Below are 11,437 nucleotides of genomic sequence, written 5' to 3'. Positions count from 1 at the left end.
ATCAGTGCCTCATAGGCTTCATCAAATCCACCCAGTTTTTTCAGAGCTCTTCCCTTGTATAAAGGGTTAAGCAAGTTGGCAACAGACCAAAAAAGGTTTTGACAACCAGTGTCAGTAAAACGAACATCCAAGTTTTTCACCAATTTTTGGTGAAACATTTGTGCTGTTGGTGTCATCTTTTCCAGGAATGTCTCTAATGGAGCTGAGGATACGACGCATTTTTACAATGCTTTCCAACATCATAAAAGTTGAATTCCAGCGTGTTTTCACGGGAGTGATGATTTTCACAAATTTCAACTTATTCTTGCCAACAACATCACTGTCATCAAGTAACAGCTTTAGCTAAAAATTAAAATAGAATTATAAGAAACATAACATAAAAGGTGATTAGTACTATTTACTATTATTAAAAACTGATAATTAACTATGCTATATGTTTTTACTTTTTAAGTGTTAACATTTTATCAGTTATTAATGATAGCCATCATTAGAAGAATTTTGTCACACAAAGTGTACTGAGAAGTTTATATTGCGCTTGTATTGTATTAAACTACAAACTAAATTGCTATAAAAGCTAAAAAGGATGTTAAACTAAAGACTAGTTACCTCTTTTTTAATTCTTTGCTCAGACAAAGATGACTTGTGGCATCTTGAACTTAATTCAGTTGCTCTTTGGATTGCTTCGTGAAGATCCAAACTGTCAAAATCTTTTGTTTTTTTGAAAGTTGCTTCAACTGCCAAATTCAAAAGATGATCAGCACACAAAAGAGATGCATCTACAAAATTGCACTTGTTAATTGCCGCCTTCATATTAGCGGCTGAATCATGGACACGCACAACGAACGAAACTCCATTATTTCCAGCTAACTCTGAGTCATTCCTGAAAAGCAAAGTAAAAATAGTTGTTTGCTTTTTGATATTTTAAAATACAAATTAATACTTTTGTTGTTATTTTAGATATAAATAAAAATATTAATTTGTGGCATTAATTTTAAACTAAATGGCGGGTTTTGCTTTTTTGTAACAAAAAGTTATCTAAATAATTCAAACGGTTAACTTAATTTACAGAAATTTTAACCTAATAAAAATAAAATACTAAAACATACTTATCCAGACGAAGAGCAACGGCTTGAGCTGTATGTTGTCCGGAAAACGAAAAAACTCCAATCGCAAATATCTTTAACCGGAAGTCTTTACTCACATAGTGCAATGTACTGGCTAGGTGTGCATCATTGTTTCTGCTTTGCCAGAGGTCAGTTGAGATTGCAAATCCAGCAGTCTTTGGCAATTCCTCCTTTGGAATGTCATCTACACAGATTTTCACATTTTTGTGCAACAACAGCAACCTAAAATTAAAAAAAAAAATTAGTTATTATTGGTATTTCTTATTACATATCAATTTGGTTACCTACTAAGAAAACCAAAAAAAAATTGGTGTGGATTGGTCTTAAAAAACTAGCTTTTTAAAAATTTAGTTCTCTTGGAATTTCCATTGAATTGACTCCCCACCCCAAAATAAAATTTATTTAAAACAATTAAAATTTTGCATACTTGAACCGGGAGTATGTTATTGCAGCCTTCACATTCATTTTTGGGTTCCAGTAGTGAACAAAATCTTTAAAAGTTTCATGTTCAACCAAAGAGAATGGCAAATTTAATCGGGCCAAAAACTTGACAATTTCAATGTCTCCTCTAAGCTGTTCACGGTCTTGTGGCTTGTATTTGACCCTATGCTTTAGATTTTGGACATTTTCTGCTGAAGGTCCGGAAAGTCTTCCTTGTTTAACTTTACTGTTCAACACTAATGGCGTTTTATCATCTCGGACCTGCTCATAAACCTCGTCTTCATTGTAGATCTAAAAATTAGTATGAAATCTGTTAAAATATCTAATATTAAAACATTCATCAGCATTTATTGAAAGTTATTAATATTATCGTTAAATCTTAGTATTGTAATAGTAATAATAACTAACACATATAAAAATATAAGTTATTATTTAAATTAAAAAAGTAAAAACGTTTCTAAACTTTATTGCTCCTGTTTTAACTCATCAAAAGGAACATGGCGCTTTTTCTCCAGGGCTGCAAACTGAACAAGATGCTTCCTTGTCAAATGTGATCTCATGCCAGATGTGTTTCTGTCCGTCAACTTGCAAATTACAAAACAATACTTGCATTTTGCAGTAACAAGTTGCTCTTCATCAGGTGTAGAACTGACCTCTTCTTCAAAGTGATTCCAAATTTCGGTCCTTGGCCTTGGCATTCTTCAAAATGTTGTTCAATTACAATTTTAAGACTAATTCAAACTAAAATTTTAACATCTTTCCTTATAAAAAAAATTATTTTAAGAGCCTTATAATGTATATCTAAGTAATTTAAAGAGTATTCAAAAACTTTTTCCCAGAGAGTTTTTAAAAACGTTATTATTACAATTAGCCAGTTAATTTCTGTTCAGTAGAACCATAATTGATACCGTAACCAAAACTAAAAAAAAGTTATTTTTAAAAAAAGTAACCACAAAAAGAAATTAAACTATTTAATTGGTGATTTTAATTTTGATTGTTTACAGTATCACGTCAAATACAATATTAAAGAGTTTTACAATGATTTATTAAAAAAAACGGAGCGTTTCTCTTAAAAAAGGAATCATTAAACGCGATATCATAGATCATTTTCCAATTTTTCTCCATAAATACTAAATTAACACTAGATAAAAAAAATAGCTTTTATAAACGTATTTATAGCAAAGCAAATTTAGCATTATTTAATGACCAATTATCAATGCTTCATTGGCACCAAATTGATCATTCCCAGGACGCCAACTTAGCTTACAGCAATTGTCTTAAAACATTCTATGATATTTATGACGCAAATTTTTCTAAAATTGAAATAAACCAAAAGCTGAAAAAAATAAAATCCCCATCTGAAATCCAAATCAGTTGAAAATAAAACCATTTACAAAAAATATGCTAGAGAGTTTGAAAGACAAAGGACTTACTTGAAAAAAAAAAACAATTCAAAACGCACTTGGTAAGTTTTAAGAGAAATCACTGGTAAAGCTAAAACTAAATCAGGCGCTTTGCCCAACGGTATTAAAGTTAATGATAAATATACAATTTATAAATAAATAATTTATATGCTTCAAGCGGTAATGCAGTTAAATTAAATAAGCATTTTATTTTAGCAGGGCCTAACTTAGCAAAAACTAATCCAAATACTGGTAATTCTTTTGAATTTTTACCTCAAAAAACAACAAATCTTAATTGCTTTGATATATCCTATAAGGAATTTGAAGCTGCTTTCAAAACGATTAAACCAAATAAAGCCATAGGATTCGACGGTATCAACGGAAATGTTTATATAAATTCATACAATATTTAAAATCTTTTCGTCTTGCCAAGGAGTTTTCCCTGATCAACTTAAAATTGCCAAAGTAACGGTAAAATTGCCAAAGTAAACAAATTATTAACATATATATATATATATATATATATTTGTTTTTTTGTTATTCACCTCTTCAAGGCCAAGAAAGCCACTATAGATGAGGAGGCTACTTAATAGTGGTTATAACCCTCTCTTAACTCTATAAATCCGAAACACGAACCTCGACGAACAAGGCCGCTGCGCGGAGAAACAAGTTGAGCGCGGTACTACCAGGGACGTGGTGGGGATCGAACTCGGAACCTCTCGCTTATGAAGCGAGCGCTTTACCACTACACCACTACCGCATATATATATATATATATATATATATATATATATATATATATATATATATATATATATATATATATATATATATATATATATATATATATATACCGCATATATATATATATATATATATATATATATATATATATATATATATATATATATATATATATATATATATACCGCATATATATATATATACCGCATATATATATATACCGCATATATATATATATATATATATATATATATATATATATATATATTTTTTAATAAAAATCACAATATTTTTTATTCTTGACATGTTTCGTACTCATATTACAAATTATGACAAGATAAATTTATGCAAGTTACATACAAAAAAAAACTATTAGTGTTTGTTTAAGAAAAATAAAAAAAGTAAAAAAATTCAAATGACTGAAATCACATAACAAAACAATTAAACAAAATAAAAATGAAACGATTTACATTTTTTTTTTTTAAAGCTTCCTCAAAAAGTTTTTAAAGCATTTAATTTTACCTAACTCATAAAAGTAACTCAGAATTGGCACATATAATTATAAACTCGCTAAACATCTTTCAGATTTATTAACTCCATATTTACCAAAACATTATACCACTTTTGACTCATTTTCATTCGTTGAAGATTTAAAACAAGTTGACGTAACTAACAAATTTATAGTTTCTTATGATGTTGAAAACTTATTTACTAACATTCCACTTAATGAAACTATAAATATAGCAACAGAATTGTTTTTTAAAGATGAAACTCGCTCAAAATATTTTTCTAAAACTCATTTCAAAAAATTACTTCAAATTTCAACGTCAGGTTCTCATTTCTTATTTAACGGAAAATTTTACGATCAATTAGATGGCGTTGCAATGGGTTCTCCTTTAGAACCAATTTTAGCTAATATGCTTATCGGTTTTCATGAACAAACGTGGGTTAATAATTGCTCTTCCTCCATACCGATTTTTTATAAACGTTATGTGGATGACATAAAAGCAATTTTTAATTCAGAGTTTGAAGCGCAAGAATTCTTTAAACATCTCAATAGACAACACAAAAACTTAAGATTTACCATGGAAAAAGAAAAAGACAACCAAATTCCATTTTTTGATGTTCTTATTATTAAGTCTAATTCACTCTCTACATCAGTTTATCACAAAAAAACATACACGGGTCTTTTACAAAATTTCTTTAGTTTTGTCCCTTCATGTTACAAAACTGGTCTTATACGTTGCTTGATTGATCGAACATATAAAATTGACAACACGTGGTTTGGATTTGATAAGGATATAAAAAATCTTTCTTTAGTTTTAAAAAATAATCAATTTCCGCAAAAAGTTATCGACACTGAAATTAAATTATATGTTGAAAAGAAAATTAATCCACCTGTTATAAATACTGTTGATAATACTAATATAAGATATTTTAAGCTTCCATTTATTGGATTTTACTCAAACTTTACTAAAACTAAAATTGATAAAATTATTAAAAAGTGTTGTAAAAATATAATAATCAAGTTTATATTCACAACCAATAAATTAAAAAACAATTTTTGCATTAAAGATCCACTTCCTAAGATGCTTAAATCTAACGTTGTCTACAAATTTTCTTGTGCTGGCTGTAACGCCAGTTATATTGGAGAAACCTTCAGACATTTGACAACACGGATAAATGAGCACCTTACGAGTGACAAGCAATCACATATTTTTAAACATTTAAATTCATCCATTAATTGTAAAACACTAACTAATTATGATTGCTTTCAGATTTTAGATACTACCTCTACCATTAACAAATTAAAAATAAAAGGAGCACTTCATATTAAATGGAAACATCCTTCCTTAAATAAACAAACATCTCATTATATTATAAATTTATCTATCTAACTTACTATATTACTATTATTATTATTATTTTAATATTAGGAAGTTTATTTTGTCATAATTTGTAATATAATTTTTAATTGGTTTGTAACAAGTTTATTTGTCCGTTAATTTTTTCTCTGTATTGTCTTCAGTTTTTAAATTTATATACCAGAGTTTTAATTGTAAATTAAATCTTTTAAAAATGTAGTATGACTACGAAACATGTCAAGAATAAATAATATTGTGATTTTTATTAAAATTTTTACAAATTTATTGCTAATGCGATGTTCGAAATATATATATATATGATTTGAGTGTAGACATCGTGTATAAGAATGTATGTTATATTAATAAGAAAACATAAACAATACGAATTCTCTTAATACAAATAATAATTTTGTGAAATTTTCACTGGGTTATAGACACCAACATCATCAGCTCGTAAAATATTACAAAATTTTTTAAACGTTAAAAAACAGTTTAATAAAAAAAAAAAAATTTATTTTTTAACTGACGTCAGCATGGCTTCTTTTTTCGTTACGCAATGGCTTCTTTTTTCGTTACGCAAGAATATAAAAAATGGAGTCCAAAATTTAGTTTTGACAAATTGCCCATTATCGAGATTTATTCCGCCATTCGATGGGAAACATTGGTGCCTCTGTATTTCGAGTGCTTCTCGTACTTTACGGTCGAATTTTTTTATTTCAACTTTAAGAGTTTTAGGTTTCTCCCAATTTATTTTTTCAGAGCAAAACTTGCTATGTGTTGCAATTGCTGACTGATAATGTTTGCCATCATTTAAACTTTTTTGGTGTTGTTGAATTCTTATTCTAATTTGTAATTTTGTTTCTCCTACATATTTTTTTAAGCAATTGCATTCAACTAAATATGTACCAGGCTGGCTATTTTGGGGCAATCTAGATTTTTACATGTTAATATTGTTCTTAAATTAGAATTTGATTTAAAAACTACTCTATAGCCAAATTTTCTAAATATTTTCCTTAACTTTGGTGATAGTGAAGGTATCCACGGTAATAATACTGTTGGGAAAGCATTTCACAACAGTATCATTACCGTGGATTGAATTCTATTGTTCTTTACGGACCGTTTTTTCCTAATTTGATTTGCAATACTTTTTAGTTGGCTTTCGATGTATCCATCTTCATTAAAAACTTGAATAAGAAAGTTTATCTCATTTTTTAAATGTGTAACACTGCATATAGATTATGCCCTGTGAACATAACTTTTGAATATTGCGCATAAAATTTTGGGGTCATGATTCGAGTGCGGTTTTATTTGAATGTTTGTAATGGCTTCTTTTCTGTAGACTTTAAACTCATACTTACCTTTGCTGTTATTTATTATTGTTATATCCAGAAAATTCAGAGTTTTGTAATGATTTTCTGTCTCATTTGTGAATTGTATTGCAGGGTGTTGTTTATTTAAGATTATTTTGAATTTCTCTGCTTCTTGGATGTTTGAAAATCTAGCATGGCTATCATCGACGTATCTTAAATAGGATTTTAAGTCGAGAGGACGATTTAATATTTTTTCTATTTTGAAGGCATTTCTTCGTGATGTTGCAGAAAAGATTCTGCCAATACAACCATCAATGAAAGACCATTAGGACCGGAACTACTCTCCAATTCATGGATCTCCTTGTTCCACAAAAAATACCAACGATGTAAACAAAGCTCTATAAGTGTTTTTGTTTCTGATATAGTAAGCTTGGTAAAACATCTGTAGGAATCATCTTTATTTAATTGATCTATAAGAATTAAAGTAGCTTCTTTAAGTGGAATTGATGGATAAAGGTTTATTACATCGAATGAAACTTGAACTTCGTTTTTGTCTACATTCCATGAGTTTGCTTTGTTAATAAAATCAAAAGAATTTTTCAAACGTGTTTTATTTTTATTTAAGATAGGTTTTATTGCTCTAAATAAGTAGTTAGATATTCCATAATTAGGTGTACCGATAGTTGATATAACTATTCTCATAGGGTAAGCTTTTTCAGGCTTGTGAGCCTTAATTAAACCATACATACGAGGTGGGATTGGACCACTTGGATATATACTGTCATATTCTGTTTTTGAAAATCTTTGTTTTTTATTAAGTTGTGAGAGGTTTTAATTTTTATAGCATAACTATAAGTAGGATCTTCACTTAAAACTTTTGTTTGACCAATTTGATCGCGAATTCTTTCTAAAGCTTTTTCGTGTTCAATTCTCACAAACCCATTACCTTTATCAAACGGATATGTATCAACAAGTTTGTTTTCCTTAATTTCCTTTAGAGATTTTCTTTGCTCCCTTGTTAAGTTTTAACTAATTTTTTTACCCATTTTAAGTTCTTTTAAAACATTTTTTCTCAAATCCTGCGCATTTTCAATTTTGTTGTTGTATTCTAGCTTTAAAGCAAACGACTCTGTTGTGGTGATAATATCCATATAAGGGATATGTTTTAAAAAAGGTACAAAGTTTGGATCAAGATTAAGAAGATCATATTGGTTATTAGGGATTTCGGTATTGCATAGGTTTAAAACAGCATTCTTAGTATGCGTAGTTAAATTGTCGTTTTTAATTTTTTGTTTTTTCTTAAATTTGCTTTGAAGAATATTAAACTTTTTAAATAATCTTTCTTTTGATATTATAAACATTATTTCCCGGGCTTTTTCGGTGACTTGTTCAATTTTTTCATAGTCTTTTTCATCAAGAATATATTTAAGATTTTCCTGAAGGTTTTTTGTTTCATTTATAAAGATAAAGTACCGTTTTTTAGACTTTTTTTTTAAATTAAACTGTTTTTTAACGTTCAAAAAATTTTGTAATATTTACGAGCTGATGATGCTGGTGTCCATAACCCAGTGAAAATTTCCTAAAATAAATTATTATTTGTATTAAGAGAATTCGTATTGTTTGATATTTTCTTATTAATATATATATATATATATATATATATATATATATATATATATATATATATATATATATATATATATATATATATATATATATATACATATATATATATATATATATATATATATATATATCAGGGACGTGGTGGCCCAGTACGAGGGTACGAGGACTTGTACTGGGCTCTTATTCTGTCTCAGGAAACTGGGCCCCCAATCCTCAAATACAAAAAAATTTATTTTAGTTCTATTAGTTTCTATCAGGGCATATTTTACAACATTTTATTTAACATGCTTTCACGACGGTTTGTTTGTTTGTTTGGTCTCCGCGCAAAACAAATACAAGGTCAGCGGTAATAATAAAAGAATTACTTTATAATAAAAAAAAATTTAGTTCAGCGCAAATAAAAGAAATTGTTAAGAAAAGCAATTTAAACAAAAAAACAAACAAACTTTGTTTAGCGTAAATAAATATAATCGGTGTTGAATAATAATAACAAAAAACGTTGTTCACCTGAAATTGATAGATTTTATACTGTAAAAAAGTAAGTAATGTTTTAATACTTTACTTATAAATAGTAATTAAAATTAATAATTAAAGTTTTTAAAGTAAATAAAAAAGAAAAAAAAAAAACTTATCAACATAGAAATATAAAGAAAAAAGCTAAATATAAAAAGGAAAGCTGGAAACTAAAAATGATCAATTAGCTTGTCTTGCTCGAGAAAGAGAACGGAAATTTCAAGCTAGGGCAAATGAATCAGCTGAACAACGAGCATCCAGGCTAAAAAAACGAAAAGAACGATTTCTTAAAGCAATGGCGGCTGAAACAGAAGATAGTAAAGGCAAACGTATTGCTAAACAAAAAGAATACCGAAAACAAGCATTGTAGTGACGAACGCTTAAACAATGTCTACTCTTTATCTAAAATTAACCATCCCATCAACAGAAAAAATTGAAAATTGTTATTGAAAAGTTCAAAACAACAAATATATAAAATGCATGAATTCATTTGCTTTGCATTGATGAATACGGTTAATATATGTTTGATAAATAATATTGTGTGTTTAATAAATTTTTGTTATTACTTTCATTCACTGCTATTCAATATGTTCCTGTCCACTTCCTATCTGTCCATGGAATTTATGAATAGTACAACTATGTATACCGTAACCCAATAATAGTTATAACTCAAACGAAAAAAACCAATCCCCTGGTTTCTATCATAGGACTAGTTTTAATTTTATGTTTATTTATGTTTAGTCTAAATGATGTGTCTAAGAGATGAACTTCTTTATTCAAATGTTACCTGGTGTAACTGGAAACAATTTTCCACCATTTCCTTGACTGAGTCTAACTGTTCCATGAGGAGAAGCTTCTTTGTTGGCAATGGCAGATACTGCAATTTGCTCTGCTCCTTTAATGTCATCTTGCACCAATGACTGTAAATTTCTGTGTCTTGTTCCAGCTGTGCAAAATTGTCTGTGACCTCGAGCTATTACTGACAAATATTGTGTGCACCTTTTTTCTGCAGATGAAGTTTGTTGATTTGCACTTGATTTCCCTGGTGTTGAAATAGTTTGTTCCTATGTTTGTTGCTTAGATGAGGATTGAACGAAGATTCGATGCAGTTGATTTAAATTGAGCCTACTGATTTGGCAAATGAGGCATTCACACTTATTTGCTGTTCTTGTAAGAGGCTTTATAACAATGGAGTCAAAATTGTAAAGTGGTGGTAGTGGACTGTTCAAATCACCATTGTCTATTTTTTGCAGAAGAATACGGCAAGTGTTGCAAATTCCTCTTGGAACTCTTTCATCCTTAAATTACTTTTTTCAAGTCTCAGCATTCGAGCAATCATAAAGTCAGTTAATTCTCTGTCACATTTTCTCATGCACAAAAAGCAAACAGTTTTTCTGCAATCTTCATTCGTTCTGGCTTTGTTTGGCATTTGTAACAAAAACGTTTTTCACCACTGTAAATGAAAAACTTGATATTTATATTTTCCTTAGAGTTGTTTACTTTCTACTTTTTATATTCTTTGGAACCTAAAAAGAATTTTTTGGGTACTAACTTACTAAATATTTTTTAAAATTCAGCTAGACATTTCTTTAATTTTATTCAATTGACAAATGCATTTACTTTTAGCCCTTTTAGCCAATAATTTCCACATTAATATATATTTTATAGAAAATGGTGAAATTTAATTTCAGAGGTTGAATTCCTTGCTTTTACACTCAAATACTGATTAAGAGCAATTAAAATAACAAAATTACAAAAAGAAACTAAACAGGAACTAAATTTTTCCAGACACTAAGAAAAGTACAAAAAAATTAGCAGTAACTAAATTTAGTTCCACCATAAATAAGTTACCAACCCTAATTTTCAGGTATTTTTGTATAAGGGTAGTAGAGGGGAATATTTTTAAATGTTAGGTTATCCCCATTTTAGAGATAACCTCACATTTAAAAATGATTTCAAAATATTTTAAACTAATTTTTTACAAAGCAGGAATTAAAAATATATCACATTATTTGTGCTAGTCATTTTATTCATAATAATATGGGTAAAAAAATATTTCGATGAAAGTACTGTAAGATAAAAGTAAAACTATTCTAATTAATTGTATTTTGTAATATTTTGGTATCATTGTTCAAGAACATTTCACTTTTGAAGAAAGTTAATGCCAATAAACAAAAATGATTTTTGATAATTTTTGGTTCTTTTTTGGGTATTTTCACTAAAAACTTCAAATTGCTTTTTCTCCCTTGGACGTCGGTAAAAGATTTTGAAAATTTGCCAGGTAAGTCACCTATGTGTATATAACAAGACCCCCAAAGAGTTTTTTTACTCAATATTTACAGGGTGTATTGCAGTTCTAAACAAGATATTTAGTGCAATTCCAACAAATTCAGCAGAGTGTGAGAGAGTTT

At 28.4% G+C, this 11,437-nt stretch overlaps 1 protein-coding gene across 1 annotated transcript; it reads left to right on the top strand.

The window, feature by feature from the left end:
• The first annotated feature begins 1,804 nt into the window (after positions 1–1,804).
• On the top strand, positions 1,805–5,610 carry LOC136076081 (uncharacterized). The gene is made up of 3 exons (XM_065789545.1): positions 1,805–1,866; positions 3,147–3,340; positions 4,298–5,610. The coding sequence occupies exons 1-3, from the start codon at positions 1,805–1,807 to the stop codon at positions 5,608–5,610; spliced, it is 1,569 nt and encodes a 522-aa protein (XP_065645617.1).
• The last annotated feature ends 5,827 nt before the right edge of the window (positions 5,611–11,437 follow it).

Source organism: Hydra vulgaris, chromosome 02 (genome assembly GCF_038396675.1).
Source record: "Hydra vulgaris chromosome 02, alternate assembly HydraT2T_AEP".
Classification (NCBI taxonomy): domain Eukaryota; kingdom Metazoa; phylum Cnidaria; class Hydrozoa; order Anthoathecata; family Hydridae; genus Hydra; species Hydra vulgaris.
Note: the sequence above shows the minus strand (reverse complement) of the source record. Positions and strands in the feature narration are given on the sequence as shown.